The sequence below is a fragment of the Biomphalaria glabrata genome, chromosome 4 (assembly GCF_947242115.1).
Source record: "Biomphalaria glabrata chromosome 4, xgBioGlab47.1, whole genome shotgun sequence".
NCBI classification, from domain to species: Eukaryota; Metazoa; Mollusca; class Gastropoda; family Planorbidae; genus Biomphalaria; species Biomphalaria glabrata.
The window spans coordinates 17,768,376-17,791,593 of NC_074714.1; the positions used below are offsets into that span (position 1 = coordinate 17,768,376).

General features: G+C 33.7%; 3 protein-coding genes across 3 annotated transcripts; 1 reads left to right on the forward strand and 2 right to left on the reverse strand.

Moving 5' to 3' along the window:
• Nucleotides 1-386: 386 nt before the first annotated feature.
• Nucleotides 387-11,690, reverse strand: LOC106072671 (protein cereblon-like). The gene is made up of 8 exons (XM_013233093.2): nt 11,536-11,690; nt 8,008-8,243; nt 7,429-7,631; nt 6,192-6,359; nt 4,861-5,116; nt 4,192-4,380; nt 2,747-2,943; nt 387-2,110 (listed from the first exon to the last, which is right to left on the reverse strand). The coding sequence occupies exons 1-8, from the start codon at nt 11,651-11,653 to the stop codon at nt 1,930-1,932; spliced, it is 1,548 nt and encodes a 515-aa protein (XP_013088547.2). The 5' UTR covers nt 11,654-11,690; the 3' UTR covers nt 387-1,929.
• Nucleotides 11,691-11,770: 80 nt separating this feature from the next.
• On the forward strand, nt 11,771-18,664 carry LOC106072672 (dnaJ homolog subfamily B member 9-like). Its single transcript, XM_013233094.2, has 4 exons — nt 11,771-11,961; nt 12,373-12,598; nt 14,718-15,212; nt 15,831-18,664. Exons 2-4 carry the CDS (start codon nt 12,382-12,384, stop codon nt 15,902-15,904), a joined length of 786 nt encoding a protein of 261 aa, XP_013088548.2. The 5' UTR covers nt 11,771-11,961; nt 12,373-12,381; the 3' UTR covers nt 15,905-18,664.
• Nucleotides 18,665-18,887: 223 nt separating this feature from the next.
• LOC106072668 (beta-1,3-galactosyltransferase 1-like) lies at nt 18,888-19,784 on the reverse strand. The gene has a single exon (XM_013233090.2). The coding sequence runs from the start codon at nt 19,782-19,784 to the stop codon at nt 18,888-18,890; it is 897 nt and encodes a 298-aa protein (XP_013088544.2).
• Between the last annotated feature and the right edge of the window lie 3,434 nt (nt 19,785-23,218).

Consider the following 23,218-nt stretch of genomic DNA (forward strand, 5'->3'; position numbering starts at 1 on the left):
TTACCATTGAGATAGAAATAGCATTTGGCTCAACAAAGGATAGTAAAAACCATGCAGTACTACTCTCTACCTTTACATCAGTAGCATACATTATACTGCATGCACAGACTCTCAGGATTAATTTCTAATAACTAGATCAGAGGTGCCCAAAGTTTTGGGGCTTTATATAAATTTCTTCACAAATGTCACAAGTAACATGACCAGGAAAAACTCCAATGAAACTAAAAGTCTATGCAACTTCCTATTCACTGTGGACAGATAGTTTGGAGGGGCCATCATTTGGGCATTATACAACAAGACCTTTCAGGTCTATGGACTTGCTTAGTAGAAAAACTTTGAATTTGAATGTGCTACTAATAAAAAGGAAATACAACTTGTACACAAAATATAAATACAGTTTATATTTATTGTTCAAATCTGTGATGTCACATTTTGATGATTTGGAAACATCATTTCATAGATATAGTCACTATTCACACAGTATTTGATAGACATCTACATGTAACAAACATATTCTTTCAGCCCAGGAATAACCTCAGTCTAAATGTTTATGTTCCATTTGGGATTTAAAAAAACAAACAAAAAACATTATTTGGAAGAAGCTAAGAACTTCATAGTATCTGAGTCTTTACACTATTGAGTGTGTTGTCTAACCCTATCATCCCATCTGTAATTTACAAGATAAGATGTCTATCATAATAAGCATGAAAATGACGAGTCTAAATAGACAGTCATGAGTAAGGACAAACTAGTAAAGAAAATATAAGAGAGGAGGGTATGTATTTACCTGGCATGTAGACTTAAACAAATTATAAATAAATGATACCTCAGAAAGGAAACACAAACTAAATTTGCAATAAAAGACAAATTATGCTCCCTTTCAATATTTTGCAGGCTATAGGGCAGATGATGTTAGAGTATGAATCTATTTGGGTGGTCAATGCAAAACAAAGATAGTGCAAAACTGCCTTGACCCAATCATCAGAGTAAATATTCTGATACTTTCATTAGACTTTGAGCACATGCCCTTTGAATTAGCAGTAAAGCACTTGAACACCCAGTCTGTTCAATAAATATAAAGCCTAAGAATCATTCCTGCTACATACAGCAGTCATTCTCTTTAGAAACATAGATATGAAATTACAAAATTCAACTTCATTTCTTGTTTTCAACTAAATGCATTTAGATAACTACACTATTTTGCATAAATACATATTTACAATAAGTCATCAAGCAATAATTACATGTTCTTTAACAATGCTGGATACAAATAAAATGTCAAATTAATTCGATACAAATTGTGGACATGAGAAAAAAATCAAAGAAAACCATTAAAAACTAAACAAATCAAAGAACAAAGGAAAATAAGGTAAGAATGGAGAGTTGCTCTCCCTTAACTCAAAATTATAGCTTTGATGATGTATGACGGTAAAGCATCATATGGAAATGAGCCTAATGAAAAGATTGATTTTTATTAATAACATTGATAGGGCTTGCATCAATGTTTGAATAATTATGGTTCACCTGGAGATTACATGTTACATGTCAGTTTATTATGAATATCATTTGATAGTATTGACTATATCTGCTAAGCTGGTACACACTGAACAATAAGCAGGATGAGATTCTAATGCTGATAATCTCTCTAAGATTTTTACTTGTCCTAAAAATCCCCTGTGAAAGCACATAAGGAAAAAGAACAAATGGACTGGGAGAACAAATGTGATACAATTAAGTGAATGCCATGAGAAAGACTTATCAGGTCATCTGTTATGTACATTTTTGGAAACAAAGTAACTCCATGAATCGAAGCAATCTTGAAAGACAAGTCCACTTAAAAGTCTTGAGACATGAACTTCATGCTTTCTTGTTTCCGTTTGAATGATGAAAGACTTTCTGTTTTACAAGCAGGGCAGTATGTCTCTAAAATCACATGATATAGCCTTCTGTCTCCTCGCCTTCATCGTTAGAAACAGTTCCGAATGTTGTCTTGATGGACGACCGGCACAGACCCCAAAATTTTTTAGGCGAGAGATTTCTTTTGGCAGCGGTGAACATCCAGCCCATGTGTGAGTGACAACCTCGGCACTGTACAATAGTCCAGGCATATCTGAGAAGAAAGGAACACAAGTAAGAATAGGTAAAACATTTACTGTACCACAAGTGTGGAGTATGAAGACAGTTCTAATGCATGCTATTGGAAAAAAAGATTACTATCTATGACAATAATGATATAAAGTTTTACAAAATGATTCCCCATACATTTTTTATGCAAATAGTTTTTTAATGCTAACCTAATTGATTAATACAGAACATACTTTTAGAGTACTAAATTTTAAGAACCATGAAATTAACAATGAAACAAAAAATAATTGACAGGAAAATTTCTACATTTTAATGAGTAAATTATATTACCACTGTAATCTCAAAATAAAGGTTAAAAATAATTTAAAAAAAAAAAAATTTTTTAAAGATTTATATTCTATTGAATTTTTTTAGTAAATTGATTTAAACTGATACTTTACAAAAATAAATAAAAAGATTGTTCTCGTACAATACAGTAAATTTTGCAAATATAAAAATTTTTACAACTTTTGTCTACCTTAAGATTGCTGTACATTTCTTTCTTTAAGAGTATTTCTATGTCAATTAAAAACATTAAACTTATTTCTATGTCAATTAAAAACATTAAACACATATCAACCTAAACATCCTTTAATTTAACCAAAATCACTATGACTATTACCCAGGAAACCAGCTGTGTTCAGTGGACGAACCTCCCACATTGTACAGATTTTGCACTTTGGAAACTGTGAACATTTCATGGACATATCCTCCTGGATTTACATAGGCCCCTAGGGGCCCTTCTCTGCTCATAGAGAACACTGATTCTTTGCTGGCAATTTCTTCTTGGCACGATTCACAACAGAGTAACTTACCACTCTATGAGAGGAGCCCAGGAAAAAAAAACAACAACAAAGAATTACTGTAAATATTTATAGAACATAAAAGTAATAATAAAAACATCTTGATAAATAGTAGGAAACTGTTTTAAAAAAGGTGTTAAAGTTAATAAGCACAACAAAAATTATTTAAATTTCTATATCATAAAGAATCTTTAGTACTTCAGTGTCTGTATTCATGATAACCTTGACTGGAGACTAGTTGTAAACAAAAAATATGTTCTAAAGGAGGTAGAAATGAAGACTCAATTTGACAGAGAAGTTTGGTGAGTCTTACCATATGCAAACTAACAAAGAAAAGATGAATATAAGCAGACTGCAAACACGGAGAATGCCAAACATCAAAGTGGCCGAGTCTTCTAGAGGGTACATTCAAGGCCTCATCACTGCACCCTCCTGGAAATGTCAGCTAGTGGAGACAGATAGGCTAACAGGAAGGGAAGCCATTCTCCAGTGGGCTCCGATAGTACGTTCTAGTGAACAAGCATTGAGTGTGGTGAGGATGAAACAAAACTCTCTACACCATCTGCAATGCGGTTCCATAAAGGATTGATTGATTGATTGTTTGATTTGAGGCACATCGGCACAATTTAGGCCATGTCGTGCCTGCAGTCCTTTAAGGACTACTCTCTCTCTAAACAACAGGGCCAGATTCTATACAGTCATATCATTAAAATCAAGGTCTATTCACAGTTAAAATAGTAAAGGTAGTAAAAATTTAAATATTTGGTAAAAATCTAATGTAAATAGTGTATGTTCACAAATTCATAAATCAGATCTTCGTAGATAGCCCCACTTCCCGGATAAAGCCCAGTACCTTCCCAGGGTCGACATTATCAAATAGTGTATTTAAATTAGTGACTCTAAAATATTTCGCCCTGACATCCTGGTATCTGGGGCAATCAACGAGGATATGTTCCACAGTGAGGCGTCCATAAAGGAGGCTGTACACTTGTATTGACTGTTCTTTTACAGTTAGTTGCAATACATTATAGGAATAGGGAGGAATCTCTCATATGCTCAGCCTCTGGCCTTGCTGAAAAGGGGTAACTCAGGCAGGACTTAAAGAGTCGGTTTCCATAATAGACAGATGTGATTAAATTATCATCTAGTTGGTTGGAGATCATAGTACAGAAGGATCAGTTAAGAGCAAATCTTTCATTTCTGACTTCTGAGTAAAAGCCTTCCCTGAGGTTTATTTTTTCAAAGAAAAGTTTAATTTCTTTACCTTACGTATAACGCTGAGACCAAACCGCAGTCTCTGAACAACAGAGTCAAACATAAGTAGACGCAATCGCACATCATTGTTGACCGGAAGATTGTGTGCCACCCAAAATGAAAGATCTATAGGATCTGGGGGCAAAGATGACGGACACCAGCTGTGGAGTTCTGCTTTAATCTGCTCTGTCAGCCAGTCCTAAAATGTGATTGTGCAGTGACAGTACATTATTAACTTTTATTATCTGGCACCAAAAAAAAAACAACAACAAAAACTATTTCAAACAAAAATTAATACCCAAGAGTTTCATTGCTTTATGATGATACAACATCACTTAAGGATATGTTAAGGGTAATATGATACAACATCACTTAAGGATATGATGAGGGTAATATGATGATACAACATCACTTGAGGATATGTTGAGGGTAATATGATGATACAACATCACTTAAGGATATGTTGAGGGTAATATGATGATACAACATCACTAAAGGATTATGTTGAGGGTAATATGATGACACAACATCACTTAAGGATATGTTGAGGGTAATCTTCTTAACAACTACTTATTGAAAATCTAAATAACTTTTAAATGCATAAGGATTTATACTTTGCACTGTGGCAATATCTAATTGAAAGACTTGCTGTTTTTGAATCAAGATGATTCTCACTTACTATATCGTACAATTTGAACACCCAGGGTGGCCACCAAGTATTATGGGCTGAGTAAAGTTTAGTAAGTGGACGCCGGCTTTGTCTCAGGTCCACAGATGTCAAAATGCGACCTTGACGGTCCACAGCTGTTTTGACCATATCTTCTGAATCATTCACTGGTGCCACCATAAGTTTGCGATGAGATGGCAATCTTGTGTTCTGAAGAGCATGATTTAAGGAAATCTCTGGTAATATTTTGATTTTACCAACTACTTCCCTAAAACATGTAAAAAAAAAAAAAAAAAGTGGTATTTAAAATGTAATGCTTATATCTTTAAAGAAAATAAAAAAAAAACATTAACTTGCTTCTACAATAATGAAACTTGATAATTAAACCTGAGTGTAATATGAACGATTTAATTTTTTGAAAAATTGATTTCCAATAAAATTTTAAAAAGTAATGTTCCCTTTCAATCTACGGAGCAGATGATGTAAAGGTCATCTGTTTCTGTGGCCCACAGTTAACAAGGGTGTCATGTGGCCAGCATGACAACTGTCTTTACTTTTCCCCATTAATGCTGGGTGGACTCGGTAGCGCCTAAAAGATCCTGAGATAAAAATCCCAGTCTTCACCAGCATTCAAACCTGGGGCCCCTTCAGCCCTTGGTTCGGAAGTGAAGCACTTTACCACTCACCCAACATGTCTCAATAACTGAAACACAAAACTTTTAAAATTAAAATCCAAAAACTGGAAGAAGGTCAGGTTAGGGTTAGTTACATTCTAGAAGAATTCTTCAAAAGGTACAGAGGCTGAAAGCGCATGAGGCACAGTAATCAAACCTTCAATCTTTATGATAAACTTTGACTCCATGGAGAAAGAAGAAACCATGATACCAAATCCTAATTTGACAAATCAAAGAAGCCACTTGCCTGTATCAAGACCAATCATTATAGAAGGCCTCAACACTAACCTGCAATGTCGAAACCTGTGGGCAGTTTAGACCAATAGCTCATTGCCATGTCACAGGTCTGACATTAACAAGCTATTAATCTACACTGCCCACAAGTAGCAATTATGCAGATCAGTGTTTAGGCCTTCTATAATGATTGGTCTTGCCTGTATAGACAAACATACATGCAATACATGTCACCACAGGGTTTTACGAGCATTTTCAAAAAGGAAGATCTGTTTCTTTCAAACTTTACTTTAAACTTAAGAAATAAATAAACAAATCAAATTAAGGTAAAGCATAATTTTAAACCTAAATATATATAAAAAGAATGTTAAATGCAAATTAAGTGTAGCCAAAATAAGTTACTGTCAGGAACAAAACATGAATATCAATACTAACCCAGTGATTTCTGATTTCATTTCAATCATCCTGAACCGCTGTCTTCCTCTGGCTTTAACTATCACATTTGATAAACCTGATGGTTCATGCATTTCTTGTTTCATAGAATATATTTCCGCTGTACAGCCTACATCTGAAAACTCTTGGCTGCCATATTCATGACCTCGACTGAAAATTTAAAATAATTGTTTTTGAACATCAGAAATAAAACGTTGGCTAAAATTTTCTACAAGAAAACTTACTGCAACTGTCGAATAGCATCTTTCATTATATTTATGTATCTCATTAAATTTTAGCATATATATTTATATATGCTTTGTGACAATCTAGCTCAGATATCCTAATATTTTATTTAGAGGAAACAGTCTTTTCATAAACACTTAATTTTGTTAAAAGACTATTCCCTAAAACTTTTACCTCCATCTTTTCTGTCATTTTAATACATCAAAATTATAGTACAGAATTTATATAATGTGTATGTGTATAGGTCTCTTTCTCTCACTCTCTCTCTATATATATATATGCGGGCCTTAGTTTGTGTGTTACTAATCTAGTGGATTGGATTTATATATATATGTCAAACTAAGCTAATGTTCCTTTCAAGTTTTTCTCTTTCGCCACGAAAATAAAAGTAGTTTTGCGAAAATGGGTTTACCCCAAGCCGATACATTCATATCTATTAAAAACGAAAGTAGCGCAAGATGAATGAAATATAAAGTACAATTAAAACAGGTTTACCCGATTAGTTAAATAAATGGCATTATAAAGTACGTCAGGACATCTAAAATCGCAGATATAAGCAACAAATTTATGCAAAATGCTTTTGAAATTCAAATTTGAAGGTTAATTTTATTAAATAATGAAATTAATAGACTATATTTTGTATTTTCATGTGTCAAAGTAAAAAACTATCTGTGCAAAGTGTAGTTCTTAAAATTACATCTAGATCTAGATCCTTTCGATATTCTCTCATGTAAACATGGCCTAGATCCATGAAATAGTAATACTTTCATAGAGTTGGGTAACTTATTTTTTTGAGGGTCTTAAGTTTGTTTTAGGGCTACATACATCATGGTTCCAGTTAGTACCCTAGGCCCATTTAAGCCAAATTTTATCAAGATTGGTGAAACTGTTTTGATTTCTATGCGTAAAATACATACATACATACACCTTACTTTCTGCTTTATTGTGTAAGAAGATAAGATATATATATATAAAATTTAATTTATGAAAGTACCTGATTGTTATAACACCAAAAGTCTTGTCATTGTCTGCAACTCTGCGAATCATGGCGACCAAACGTTCCCTGTAAACCTGGAGTGGGATAACTTGCCCAGGAACCAGAACTACATTCGGCAACAGCAGCAAGGGCAAAATAATTTCTGAATTTTCTTCAAATATTGTTCGCCCTCTCACCTCTTCAAGGTCATCTCCAAGATACTAATAAAAAAGTGAGAAATCAAAAGCATTAAACACAAAAATGTATGCTCCTTACATTTTACTCACTTTTCTGTTTTGCTATTAAAAGTTTCCTAAACTAAGTTTTTAAGTTTTGTTTTAATTCTGTGTTCCTACATCTGGTTTCAAAAAATAGTTCTAAATTACTTCCTGGAACAATTTGAAAATTAGTCACTACATAAATATTTTCTGACACATTCATATGGTTTTAGCTGTTTAATTTAATTAGAAATCAAAAGCGTACAATGTTATTGAGTTTCCAGCATGCACTGGCAACAATGCAAAAAATAGAAATAGTTTTATTACTAATTACAAGTTCAAACATATAACTGAATTTTGTTTTAAATATTGTTCTTACTGAGTGTGTAGAAGGTAGAGATTGATCAAAGTTAATTTTGACTTTTTCTTGTGACTTGTCAGACTTCTTTGATAAACTTCTAAAAATTCCTTTGATGGACCATCTTCCCCCAGGCTGGTCTTCTTCACCTTCCTCCCTGTCACCTGCTCCATTGAGAACTTGCCCATTTACCTCCCCTGGCTCTGCATTCTCTTGCATTTCTTCATTCTCTTCTTCATTGCCTGCATTTTCTGAGTCTGCATCAAATGGAAAAAAAAAACAATGCCTAAATCTTCATTTAAACACATATATTAAAGATTTATAATTGATTAGAACTGAGAATGTAGAAGACAAAATCTAAGTCATCTAGAAAGAGATTCTCTGTTCTAATTCTATGATACCTTGATCACTAAATGATGGGTTTTATTACTAGATCTAAAATATTAGTATTAAATCTAGAATGTCTGAATAAAGAATATTTTATCTTCTTATCTTAAAAATTACAGACATTACTTCAAATGAAAAGATCATTTCAAGCGTCAATCTAGTTATGCTTGTTAATCAGTGACTTAAACTCTGTTAAGTCGTTGTTTTTCCTGGCTGATTCATGCAACCCATTCCATTCTCTTATGGCACTAGGTTAAGAAGGAGCATTTGTATGAACTTGTTCTAGCTTATGTAATAAGAAAATTGCCTCGATCTTTGTGTCTTTCTGAACATTTTATTTGGTTTTGTTTTTCTATTTGTAAATTATGGTTTAGTGTTTTATGTATTATATTATAAAACATTTTATTCTTCTGTCCTCAAGTCTCTAACTTTTTCCTAATGGTGATACTCTAATTAAATGTGAATATTCTTCTGTGTGACATTTTACATCTTGATAGACAAACATTCCCTTAGCAACTTCTTGTGTGATTAAAGAGGTCAATCCTTGATACACAGCTGCGGTCACAGGTTGGGCATCTGTAATCACCTGGTGCCTTTGCACCCTTCCTTCTTTCCACTACTGTTGTATGGCATCTGCAAACTGTGACCCTTCCTTTATGCGCACTCTCCATGTGGATCTATCCAGTGCTACTTTTTCCCAGCCGTTAGTGTCGATTTTGAAGAGTTTTATGTCCAATTTGTATACATAAGTATACTGTAAAAGTGGACGACCTGCCTTTTGTTAGATCATCATACAGAATGTCTTGTGGAAGTCAACCTTCTATCATCCAAGCCATCCAAGGTGTCTGATGCTGATAAACAGAGCAGATCTCCTGGCACCCTGCTTTTCATAGCACTTCCTCATTAGTTATTTTATCTTGTCACCTTATTTTAAAGATCCGCCCTAGGCATTGGAGGTGGAAGATATTTTCCTTTTTTTCCTGCCATGTGGGTTGACCATGTTTCACTTCCATATAGCAAAGTGCTCATCAACAGGTCTGGTTGACTAAGGCTTTGTTATTGTTAGTCAGCAAGGTATTGACCCACACTCTTTTCTGCAGCCATGACATGATGCCCATAGCATGTAGTTAATGTCTTTATCCAGTAGAACATCGTCGATTGAATATGATGGAGCCAAGATAGTAGGTACTTCGATAAACTGACCTAGATCCATTTTTTTTCTCCCAAAAAAATGGCTGAAAAGTGTGTCAGCACATTTTACCCTTTTTTTAGGGGTGGTCATTTCCATCAAAGTTTTAGCATATTGTATTTAATTTGAGGACTAATTGTGATTACTTTTTGTAAACATAAGATATTAGAGATCATTTTTATATGCTTTTGAAGGCAATCTGTTAAATTTTTCTTAACAAAAGTTTAAATAATAGTTGACATTTTTACAACTTTTTTCCTATAAAAGTTACAACAATGCTGTTTGCTACAATAATTTATCATATTATGAAATGTGCATATTTCAAATTTCATTAGATTCTCTTGGCGCACTTTAAAGATATTTGATATTAAAATTAACAAAGACAAAGAAGGGTAAAATTTTATTTTTTAAATAAAGTAAAAGTGTTTATAGTTACAACAATCTCACTAATTCTATTGAATTTAGCATGTTAATATATATCTGTGTGCTAAGTTTGAACTTTGTAGCTTGGCGCACTCTTTAGATATTAATTTTCAAAGTTGATGGTTGAAATCTATTTTTAGTAACAACCAACACTGTGATTTACTGGAAATGGTCAATTTCTATCTATCACGTCCTATTTTTAGAAGCACAGATAGGAATTTTTCATTTAGATTAACTTTTATAATGTTTAAATGCTGGATTATGGAGAGGGAATGTATCTTTATTATAATGACTTTGTAATGTGCAAATTTTAAAGTAAAAATAAATATTTTAAAATAATAATATTAAATATTTTTTTTTCATATTTTTAGCTCTGCGAACTATTAATTAATTTTTTTTTTCAGTGTGTTGTTTTTTTCTATTGGTATACATGTAAATTAATAGTTAATAAGTGAGTATTATATTATATTTTTAAAATGTAGAGCTATTACTGCACAAAAATTTAAGTAAAAAATCTTTTAATAACTTCTAAATAAATCGCAAGGTTTTTTTTATTTTATTGTCCGATGCAAGAAATTTTTCATTTACAATCTAATTTTTAAAGCATTTAAATTCAGGCATTTTAAAATGATTATTTGCCAGTGCTCTACAAAAAGGTTTAAACTGTTTTTATGAAATTTATATAGCTTATATATTATAGTGATTAAACTTTAGCAAATATTTTTCTGCGTAGTGCTATTTTCATTTATAATTTATAAAAATTATCTATCTGATGCATATAAATAGCTATTTAAATATAGTAGAATTATAATTAAACAAAATAAAACACACTACAGATCTCTGATTTGTTTTATTAGTGATTTTTGGGCTCATAAGATGACAAAATCACATATATTTTTTATTTTTTGTCGAGGGTTTTTTTAATATATCAATTCACTTTTTTTTCAAAGATTTTATTTCTTGGTCTTATTTTTTAAATTTGTTTTAACAGAATATATTGGTTAGGGGTACAAATATAAGTAATCACCCTTATTCTCCTGTAACTAAAGAAGATTTTGATACTTCATTTTCTTTTCTGTCGAACCATTGTCAAATAATGCGCATTCAAAGTCAAAACTTTCAAATTTGGGCCTATACTGCCTATAGGTGTCCGAATAGCATAAACTACTCTAGATCTATCTATCTGTGAATATTTATTTTTTATAAATCTCACTGCTCTATTTTGGGTTTCTTCTACTTATGTTTTCTTGAGCTGAGAGGTCCCTATTCTAATATTCATATATTGCCCTACTATTGGCCTAACTAAGATGATTAAATAGAATAGTATCGCTAGTATAGTTTTATGTTCCTATTTTATATGTAAAAGAATAAAAAAGACTAGATCTAGATTCTATAACAGTAAATTGAGTATAAGTTAACTTAAAATTAAAAGTTTAAATGTCTAAAAATTAAAAAAGTTTTTTAAATTGTCGAAACCGTCTTTGGCTACGCTAATATCACTAATGAATTATGTTTGCTTTATTGTTTGTCTATGAGTCTAGATCTAGTACCCGAATCCGCCAAATTCATTCCATTTTCTCTGTCAGAATCATCATTGTCTCCATGCTCATCGGGATTCTGATTAACCCCGATTAGGGGTAATAACAACTCATCATCAGGGTCAGCCATGTTTGTTTACAATCTTTAGTAAGTGAAAATAGAAAACTCGTACATTCTTGAATTATCCAAGTCATGTGACTTACCTACCCAATGGCAAGTGTTGTCGTGTACCAATTTGTTGAATGACGTATCATTTTCATATTGGATTGGAGCTGCACATTATTTTAATTTTGACAGCAAGGATAAGAACTTTGCCTGTGACACTGTTACTCATTTAACTCATTCTGATTCTAGATCTACTACATTATTATACATACAGTGCATAGGATAGATAGATATATCTGTAATTATATCGCTTGTTTCCAAAGGTGATCAAGGTAGATAAATTAAAAATATTATTAATAGACTCTTAGACGTCTTAGTCTTAACTTGTGCTGTCTTAACTTGTCTTAAGATAAGTTAATCAACTTAATGACTTTTATACTTTTAAGGCTTAATAAAAATCACTTCTTACTTAGACTTGATCAGTTGATGTCGCTTCGACTTAGTCTTCACTGTAACTTTAAACCTCTAGTTATAGTATAGACGGTCTACTATGATTAATGATTAGTTATTTAAAGTTATTAGTTAAATTTAAATTAGACTCTAGTCTCTAGACTAGTATAATAAAATATGATTCATCAGGATCTATTAAATCTATATAGACATAGAAGGAACATCCGAAACATGTAAAACATTTTACAATACATATTTTTCTCTAAGCTTTCAATTTAATATTTCCTTTTCAGAGCCACACCATGAAGATTTTCAATTGTGTTTACTTGCTTGCTTCTTGGGGTACTCTAATGTATGTGTGTGTTGCTGCAGCAGAAGACTACTACAAGATTCTGGGAGTTAAAAAGGGTGCTTCAGACAAGGAGATAAGGAAAGCCTTTAGAAATCTAGCCCGTAAATATCATCCTGATAAAAATAAAGAGAAAAGTGCTCAAGAAAAATTTGTCAAGATTGCTAAAGGTAGGCTAAATAGAATGTACAAAATATCAAGTCCCAAAAAGTTTTAAAAAATTGTTGTTACTTTAAACTTTGAACCCATGAGAAACAGATAAGAAATATTTATGGAGGGGTGTATGACTTAAGAAATGTTTAAATTGTTGAAATGTAATCCAGATAAGTTTTTGTACACATTATTTCCACAGAGTATTGAAGAAAGATTTTTTTTTTCAAAATTTGAATACTATTACAAGATATTTGAAATAAAAATATAATTGCTTTCATTTCTTTTGGTAACACTCAGATGATACATAGACACACATTTCCTTTACAAGCAATGTGTTTGCATGTTAGTTCCCATCAAATGAACCTACTCAGCAGTCCTACCACATACACAGTGGCGTAGCATCCATGGCGCGAAGGGGTTCAATGAACCTGGGCCCTCCACCACTTGGGGCCCATAGCCGGTGGTGTAGCATCCAATGCCCTTGGGATTCATTGCACTTGGGCCCATGACTAACGATCTATTGGGGCCCTCATGAGCTCTTGGAGATGACACCAAAGAAGGATAGAAATTAACTTTTGTGAAAGTGGATTTAAATACAAAGCTCCTTCAAATATATCCTAATTGTTATACTAAACGTTAGGCTATATTAACTTCAAAACTTTAACCTATAGATGCTGTTAACTAGAATTTGTGTATCAGCTCGGGTTGCTTTTTTTATGCAAGGAACTGCTTTTATTACGTTATTGTAATGATGGCTAGTCCTAATCAAACTGTGCGTGAGAGGGTGGCGTTTGTTTTTTCCTCAGTGCTTTAATAAAACTATTGAATTTTAGCACATTCGTGAGAACCGGAAGTATGCTGAATTGGCTGAACAAATACCCCAAGTAATGAAAAATCATCATAGTCAATAAATGAAATGCAAGGCCAAGGCAATGTTGGTGCTTCTAATATGACTGGACAGTGCTATAGTGATCAGTCAACTGGAGATTTATAATGAAGTAATCCATTTATGAGAAGTGACTTTGAGAGGGTAAAAATGAGGCTTCTGAAGTAGCTCAATATTGGGATGTTAAAAGACAATTTGATGAGCCTATAATATAGCTGGCTATGGTGAAGAGATAATTCAAGATGCAGATACATTTCGAAGCCAAAATTTTACTGAACTATCAATGTGTCTCGATTTCATGACAGATTCTATTGGACGTTTCGTCATATTTCAGTCCCAAATGCCCAGTTTCATTTCAAATGCAAACGATAAAGACTTAAATCATGCCACCATACTTCAAGTCTCACCTTATACAGATGATATTGCCACAGAATATTGTTCAGAGATGAAATCCTTCAAAGAAGCCTACCACAAAGACATGTATGTGTACAAGTTTTCAGTTCGATTTATGGCTTAAAAAAAAATAGATACCTTCATTTTATCATCAAGTTTTCTAAACATTGTTAGCATGCATGTTAATTTTCACTTTTGCTGTGACAGTTTGTTCAGAAGAGTGGTCATTCTCAGAGTTGCTATTGATAAAAAAAAATAATTTAAAAGGCTCTACAACTCAGAGCAAGTTGGCTTGATGTTCTTTATAGTGAGTGAGAAACAGTCAAAAGTTCAGAAAAAATTTGCACTGATTTTTGACTCTGTTAATAAATAGGACAGAAAAATGACATATTAGTAAATGACTGTGACATCAATTTAATTTAAACAGATTACTATTTAATTTAAACTGATTTTTTATAGAACTAGAGTTTTGTTCAATTTTTACTAGTTGGACACACAGAAGTGTTTTCGGAAAGAAAATGTGTATAATGGGAACCAAGAACGAGTAACACATTTTTTTTTTTGGTTAAATTAAAAACACTTTTAGTCAATTATTTCAGTTACAAGTTGTACAAACATTGAGTTTTAAGACAATTTCATTTCAAGGGAGTCATAACTCAAACGTGATGATTTTATTCCCTGGAAAATGTATTGATACATACAGACTGCTCGATATGTTCTGTCACACACTTAATTCGTCTTATTGGAAAATGGGGGCCCACCAACATAATCTTGAACCTGGGCCCACAGGTACCATGCTATGCCATTGCACATACTCACATTTTATTGTAGTCTCAACAAACTTTTTTTGTTTTCAGCTTATGAAGTTCTCAATGATCCAGAAAAAAGGAAAAAGTATGATATGTATGGTGATGAGGACAATGCCGGAGGTGCTGGAGGCAGTGGTGGTGGGTTCCAGCATGCAGACTTTACTCAGTTCTTCAAACAGTTTGATGAGGCCATGCACAACCACCAACGTGGCCACCACCAAAGACACCAACAAGCAAACAACAGGTTCCATCACTTTAGTTCCTTTGGAGATGGTGGCAGTTTCTTTGACTTTGACAGCTTGTTTAATGATGCAGATGAGGAGGAGGACATGTTCGGGACTTTTAGAGGTCACAGGCATGCTAACCATGGCAGGAACTTTAATGGTGGCCACTTTGGCGGTGATATGTTTGATGAATTCTTCCATGGCCATAACAAGTACTCCAGAGAACAGAACACAGGCAACCATTTCCACCACCATAATATGCACCACAACATGCACCATAATTTCCATCACAATATGCATCAGCAACATTTTAACCAAAGTAAGTAGGAATCTTTTGTTGACTTCATTATATTAGAAATGATTTGTTTGAAAGCCAGGCTGGGACTATTTTCCCTAACAAAATAACATAATAGGATTTGATTGGTTCCTATGGGTGAGATACATTGTAAATATTTACAGTCTAAAAGCAAATACATGCCATACTGGGATGTGAGGTCTGCAACACACGTCATCTTCATATTTAAACTTTTTGTTGTTGTTTAGTTCAACAGTTATTCTTACTGGCTATCTCTTCTTCTATTCACTAATGACTTTTTTTGGACCCTTGATTAAAGATTAAAATTGATGTATTAGGGGGGAAAAAAATCAAAGATAACAAATTCATAACATTCAAGTCTTTCTTTCTGATATCAGCACACATGATTGGCCAAATTGCCCCAGGTGTTTGAGTTCCATAAAAACTCTGCCCGTTCACCTCACATTCCAGTTTTTAAAAAGTCCCCACTAGCTCCTAAGCAGAAAGAGAAAACTCTTTTAAAAAGTTATAGAAAAAAAAAGGTAAAGAAAATTTGTACATTTTCAGTTTCAATGCCATATACACTAGAATATATACTTTAATGTAGCTTAATCTTTTTTTTTTTTTTTTCTTCATCACCAGGACATCAACAGAGATGTTACCAAACAACACAACGAGTAGGCAACCAAGTGTTCACCTATACACAGTGCTCCTAACTGTTAGAAGTATCAACTTTCACTTTGTAAATTTTCAGCATTAAAAAAAAAAAAATAAAAAAAAAAAATACCATCTATGGCAAGTCAAGTAACACATTGGGCAGGTCTCAAGACTTGTGTAAATCATTCTCATTCCAAAACATCTGTGAACATCATGAAACAAAATGATGACATTGTAGTGTGCCTTTTCCTTCATAACATTTAATGTGTTTTGTTTATCTGATGTTGTGGGGAGTCATTCTGTTGAACTCTTCAACTATTGTTTTTCTTTTGTTCTAAAAGTGTTGTTTTTTTTTTCAAACGAAGCAATTTATTTTGCCAGTCTCAGTGTACATAATACAAGATTTAATTTATCTGTACAAGTTTGTGAATAGTACTGAATGCTACTCATGTGTTTATGCTCATTTATATAGGTGTGTGTCTGCCATGAATGTGTGTGCATTGTTAATGAACTATTGAATTAGAGTATTAGAATTTTGAAATCTGATTCAGAGTACATCTAAATAATATATTGCACTTGAAAATTAACCTAAAAGTATGTCAATAATTTGCATTGCTTAAGTATTAAACAGAAGCGTGTGAAAGCTTATACAAGCAGATGTCAACAAATAATGTTACCCCAAAAAATTTGTCTTTTAAATTTTATTAAAAAAAAACAAAACATGATGTGTTCTACCATAAAATGTTGACTTGCAAATTTGATACAAAACTCAATAAGCATTACCTTAATGGAGTTCGCTTGTATACTTATTGCCATTTTCTGTAAAGATGGATAAGAGATGAGCTGTTCATTGGATAACCATGTTCAAGTGACTTGGTAGTATTCAAACATATGTTTAATATATAAATTATGTTCATTGGTTCATTTTGTTGATCAAACCTTGGCTGCAAGGGTTCTACACTGCTTTTCATTTTCTACAGCCAGACCTTGTGATTACTGATGATCAGGGATTTTTAATACTGTACATAGTCCTTAATTAATTGTGTAACTTTGAAACTGTTTGTGATAAAATATATTTAAAAAAAAACAGTTTTGAATATGTCAGTGATTTTGAGGTTTGTTTTTTGATACTTATTAGCTTTTATTTTACTAGGATTTTTTTTTTAGAAGTAGTAGTTTAACAAATTTAGTGGTGGTGGGAAAGTTTCTTTCATTTTTAGATCAACTTTGTTTTTGAAAATGTTGTGTTTATTATGAAATTGTGTTGATGATGAGTTTAGACTTGAATATAATGTTTAGGTAATTAAAATGATCCAAAAAAGTTCTTTGAAAAAAATAAAAATAGCATAATTTTTTTGTTCATTTGTAATAAAGTTTTATTAAACTTATTAAAAAAAACAAAAAAAAAAAACAATTTAATCTCTAAACACTGAATGCATTGTTGATTGTACCGGTATCTCCTTTTTTTTTTTAATGATTCAGTCTTTCATTATAATATGTATTATTTGTCTTCTCAATAAATGTCTGTACATGTGTGTATACTCATGTTATTATTGAATCTGAAACTTTTATTACAAAAGAAATACAATTTACAATTCACTAATGTGACTGTAGTTTCCTAACAGATGCACAGGCTGTCTTGCTGAAATCCTTGACCTATTGGTTTAGGGTCTAATAGTTTGTTGCTTATTTAGATTGCATCCTATTTAACTGAATGTTGGAATTTAAGTTTGGAAAAAGTAAAATTTGTTTTGACCTGTCAAGTATGAGCTCAGCATGATCATAAGAAAAACTTGGCAACCAAAGACAGCTTGTTCAAAACAGTGACCTATTTAAATTGGTGAGCTTCTGGTTCATTGTAGTCTAAGCTTGTGCTACAGATCCAGCGGATACAGGATTTGGTTATCTTAGTATCCTGGACTCATTTCTTCTGCCAGTTTCTTTCTAATTTTACCAGTTGTTGCTCATACTTCCTACAATACCTAAGACCATTAGCAGTTCCAGGCCTGTTTGTCAACCAGATGACATTCATCATGTGAATTGAACTCAAAAACAAATTTTGCTGAGACCAAAAAAAAATCCTATTTTATTTGAGATTATTATTGAACATCATTAAACATTGGTGTTAAGATACATAGTTGTGGTTATAGTTTGCATTAGATGAAAGGTTTTCTGTATATATAAACATAAATTGTAAACTTTTGTTTTTCTGTCATGTGAAGGCTGGATACACTTTACTGTCAAGACTTTTGTCAAGAGCAAAACAATTTTATGTCTTTCCTTTTCAATGATATTTACATGTAACACTAAGATCTCTATATATGTATGTTTAATGAAATGGTATGTCATTAAAGTAGATCTGGTGTGTAAACACAATGAACTCATCAATGCAAGATGTCAGTCTTAGCCAAAGGGCATTGGTAGTATCCACTTTAGTTTTTATTTGTGGTAAAGTAGATTGAAAAATTGTATTGAAACATCTGTGGCTTGCATTCTGTTAACACAAGTTGCCAGTCATTGAACTTGAGAGGTTTGAGATCAAGTTTGATTCATTGCTCTAATCCTGCTAATGTTTATTTATTGTTTTTTTTTTGTGACTTAAATTTTAGATGCATTGTAAGTGGTCAAATAGAATTTTCTAAAAGTTATTGGCAACTCGAGTAGAAATTATAATAATCGGAATAGGATACGGTTGTTATGTTTCTGACAGCATGTTTGTGCAGATAATGAGTTATGTGTTTATGCTTTATGATATAATATTTTTCTGAAATCAAACAAGTTTTGTGCAACACAATAAATCAAAGTGAATCAAGGTGGAACTTTTTTTTTTCTTTTTACTCATTTTCATTTGTATTGTTTTCACTGTGAATGTAATGAAATATCAAGTCTTAGTAATAAACAATAAGAACCAAACTGAACTATACACACTAAACAAAGAAAATCAATATTAAACTTATCAAATCAAATGTCCCAGATTTACAATGACCTTAACAACCGCAATATGTTGATCAGTAGATCTTGAGTAACAGAGACTCAGTTCTTTTAAAAACTGAGTGGCCCTAAAAGTTGGTCTTTGGGAATGTCGGTGCAGTTGTTGAAATACATAGCGGGGTTGTCAATCAGAGGAATATTAAGAAGGGTTGCTATTATACCAGTGAAGAAAACATTCTCTAAGCGAAATAGTGGTAATCTCAATGCAAACTGGAATGTAATGGCCGCCACCTCCATAGGGAACCCTACGGCGTCTCCGTTGAGGAATTCTGGGTACTCATCTAGCTTATACACACTATAAGGAATCGCCGACTCGAGCTTCATTTCCATAGTTTTTAGAACGTCCTTTGTGGCCAAACGTCCCATCATAAAAAGGTGACTGCTTGACCTGGCTTTGGTCAGTTCGGCACGCAGCATCGGCACGTTCAGATCACATTTGAGGCTCGCCTTGACCACAAATCTGGCACCACTACACTTCATCGCCACCCACTTCAATATGAACATCGTCTTCAGGCTGGCGTTTTGTGGGGAGTCGATAAAGTCTCCCTGGACGATGTCGTCGTGCTCTAGCGACTCGTGAGATATCTTCAACTGAACGTCTTTTGCGACTCCCTCCCGAGGCAACCCGAGGAAGAAAATATGCACTGTATGTAAAGCGTTGCTCCAAACTTTAAACTCCTTCATCCGGGCTCTGAATTTGGCCCTTTCGTCCACATTTTCCGCGGGCGTGGAAAAGCAAATGACCATGACAACAGCCTTTTTCTCGCATACCCTTCTCGAGTCCAGTTTGTACTTGTAGGAGTAGTTGTTGACTATCAGACGTTGCCTTGTCCTTAGGAGTCGCCAGGTTACAGCCTCGTCAAGTGAGCCTGGGTGCAAAACGCCATTACCTGGGCTAAGTGTAGCGTTTGATAGATGAGGTGTCGCCTCGATATCAGAGTCTGACATGATGTTACGTATTCGGTCGATTTGGGTAACTCCTGATTTTGATACTTTTATATCTTTGCCCGTAGTTCTTATAATGTTAACAATCAAGGCGATGTTTGCGATAAGAACAGCACAAATGGTCAGACTCATTAGTGCAGTGTAATGAATTTTTGAAAACATCATTTGAAGATAAATCTAGCTGCAATAAATAATGATTACAAAAATCAAACGTGTAATGTCATAGAAGATAAGAAGATCTCTTTCACTTCCGTTGTGCGAGATTGTGTATTTTTTCAAATCAGTTTGGTGGCTAGAGTTTTGTGAGTTTAAAAAATATAATTTATTTTCCGAAAAAGAGGAATTTTTGCGACAACTTTTAAGCACAATGATCTCGTTTTTTTTTTCTTATCTTATAAAATACAGACGTTACTTCAAAGAAAGAAGATGATTATATTACGTCCTACTCGTGTTCCTTGGTCAAGCTAGTCATGCATGTTAACCTCACGAAGGCCGCGGGATACACATTTGAGACCAAAAGAATATCTGCTGCCGAGGACAAACGCAGACGGCGAGAAGGAAATCTAAATCGACCGCCTGCGGACAATGGTTATGTTTTACGTCCTACTCGTGTTCCTTGGTCAAGCTAGTCATGCATAACCTCACGAAGGCCGCGCGATACACATGTGAGACCAAAAGAATATCTGCTGCCGAGGACAAACGCAGACGGCGAAAAGAAAATCTAAATCGACCGCCTGCGGACAATGGTTATGTTTGCCCTGGATGTGGCAAAATATGTAGGTCACAGCTGCGACTGCGCAGCCACGGGAAATACTGCATTCCTCACTAATCTTCGGACTCGAAGACTAGCCTTATTATTATTAATTTTGGTTTTCCTGGCTAGCTCAGGCAACCCATTCCGTGCTGTAATAGCACTAGGGAAGAAGGAGCATTTGTACAAATTTGTCCTAGCATATGGAACGAGGAAAGTGCCTTTATATTTGTGTCTTTCTGGGTATTTTATTTATTTTGTTTTCGATTTGTAATATCCGGTTTACATTTTAAAGAAATAATTTATTAAAAACGAAAATAGAAAGAGAAGAAAATAATTATTTGGCACATCAGCAGACTATAGGCGCCGCCATGTCATGCCCTTAAATCTTACAAGGATTCAACTCTTCCTTCATCAAAATAATTAATAGGCTAATAAAGTAAACACAAAGGTGACATTAAAACTAGCGTTAATCACTAAAGTCTACTAGTCAGCTAGTCCTAGCTGCATCAGCTACTCTAATGGTGCAGTTGACATTAGTTAGGAAAAGTAAAGGCAGTTCAGTGAGTTGGTTGTTGTACAGTCACAACCGTCACATGACACTTATGACAGATACCTCAGCCACTGAGCATGTATTTTAATGTAGGCTACATTTCAATATAGTCTAGAGTACTCTAGATCTACACGACTTAAAAACTTTTGGAAAAGTCACAATTGATAACTTTTGAAAATGCATAATTAGCAAAGCAGATAGTCTACCGAAAAGTGAAAAACATATACGAGACAAAAACTAAATAAAAAATAATTGATAGTTGCCTGGTCGTGCGGTATGCTCGCTGGACTGTCGTTGTGACCTCTCGATTGTCTTGGTTTCATACCCTACCCGCTGCCATACCCCTTCGTCCTGTGGAAGGTTTTGACTAGGAAGTAGGCCTAAATTATCTTCAACTAAGAAGGAACATTGGAAACATGTAAAACTAATAGATACAAACTAAAAAAAATGTGTGCTACAAAAGAAAGACCATGGATTTTACGTTGAAAAAGACAATGTGTGCAGAAATGATTGTAAACCTTATAAAAGATGATCAACAATTCTATACACCGGATACAACAATAATCTGGCTTTTAGGCCTAGAGTTATCCGCCTCTCATAACAGAATTTTGTTACTTTCCAATAATTTAATATCTATCTATGTATGTATCATCTAACCTATCATAACTTAGGCCTACCCAGTGTATTTGTGATGTTCAGTGTTGCGTCACTAATTACAATAGGTCTTATTTAAAATAGACACACACGCACAAGCACAAAGATTAGATAGATAGATAGATAGATAGATAGATAGATAGATAGATAGATAGATAGATAGATAGATAGATAGATAGATAGATAGATAGATAGATAGATAGATAGATAGATAGATAGATAGATAGATAGATAGATAGAAAAATAGATAGATAGATAGATAGATAGATAGATAGATAGATAGATAGATAGATAGATAGATAGATAGATAGATAGATAGATAGATGACGGACGGACGAACATATAGGTAGATTTTCTTCTCTAAAAATATCATTAGCGCCCCCCCCCCCCACACACACACATGTTTTGCGCCCAAAGGCACTTAGGCCTAATGTTTCTTGTTACTTCGCAGGTAGGCCAACGTCACATAGTATGTCTCTATACTCTATAGGCCTAGCTATTATTCTGAGATATTGATTTTCTAGTTAATTATTTTCAAAGTGACAGCTAATAGGCTAGGCTATTCAATTTGAGGTCAAATTGACACAGATGTTATTAAAAGATAAAAAGAATGATTTTGTATCAGCATTTTCAATCCAGAGATTTATTCAGATGAAATTATTTCTGTTTTGTTTCATTATGTTGGACAAAGAAATGCTAACGCGGATCTCCATTCTCATCCCTTAGATTTAGTTCTACTTGTTTTATTTATATATAAAAAAAAAGTCTGTGTGTGTCATTTTTGACTACATACTCGATTCACACATATTGGCGCCATATTGGCCTTTTACAACACATCCTCATATTCTCAATTCGACCTAGATCTAGTTATAATTACTGCTAATAGTCTTCCCAGCATCTATTCAATCCTCAGACAATGACGCATATATATATATATATAGGCCTATTTGTGGAGAGAGTTGGTGATCAAGAAAGCTATGGTCAGCGAAAAAACAACTACAACAACACGGGCCTCAGCTCTGAAAGCGTGCCATCAAAGTGAAAGAAAGCCACCATATAACCTGAGATATATGTGGACGGGAGTGTCTCTCCACAGTCACACGAAAAAGTTTTCTACGAGATTAAACAATAGTCGTTACGACTGAAGGAGGCCAACTAAAGTCTTAATGAACCTTATACAAAACAGATGCGATTCGGCCTTTGAGCAAACTGGACACTATATAGTTTGGGTCGGCATTAAAGTCTAGGAGATGGAAACTCCGAAACAGGGGTTATCTGTTGTGCATAACCAGAGACTTCTGTGCCACTGTTTAGGCATTTAATGTAAAAGTGGTATTGTCCTGCCCAAGTTATCGCTTAATATTCAGCGCAGGCTGGTTGCAATTATTATGTTCATCCCAATATGCCCGCTTCTATATTGATTACTAACGGTCATGAACGCACAAATATGTTGGCAGGTCATTTTTTTCCATAAACGTG

Excerpts from the sequence above, each read along its gene's own strand:
- LOC106072672 (XM_013233094.2), top strand. The coding sequence starts at position 12,382 with ATGAAGATTTTCAATTGTGTTTACTTGCTTGCTTCTTGGGGTACTCTA. Across the intron at positions 12,599-14,717 it reads ATTTGTCAAGATTGCTAAAG|CTTATGAAGTTCTCAATGAT; the intron begins GTAGGCTAAATA and ends TTTTGTTTTCAG. Across the intron at positions 15,213-15,830 it reads TCAGCAACATTTTAACCAAA|GACATCAACAGAGATGTTAC; the intron begins GTAAGTAGGAAT and ends CTTCATCACCAG.
- LOC106072668 (XM_013233090.2), bottom strand. The coding sequence starts at position 19,784 with ATGTCAGACTCTGATATCGAGGCGACACCTCATCTATCAAACGCTACA.
- LOC106072671 (XM_013233093.2), bottom strand. The coding sequence starts at position 11,653 with ATGGCTGACCCTGATGATGAGTTGTTATTACCCCTAATCGGGGTTAAT. Across the intron at positions 2,944-4,191 it reads GTCTCAGCGTTATACGTAAG|AGTGGTAAGTTACTCTGTTG; the intron begins GTAAAGAAATTA and ends CTCCTCTCATAG. Across the intron at positions 2,111-2,746 it reads GAACACAGCTGGTTTCCTGG|ATATGCCTGGACTATTGTAC; the intron begins GTAATAGTCATA and ends CTTTCTTCTCAG.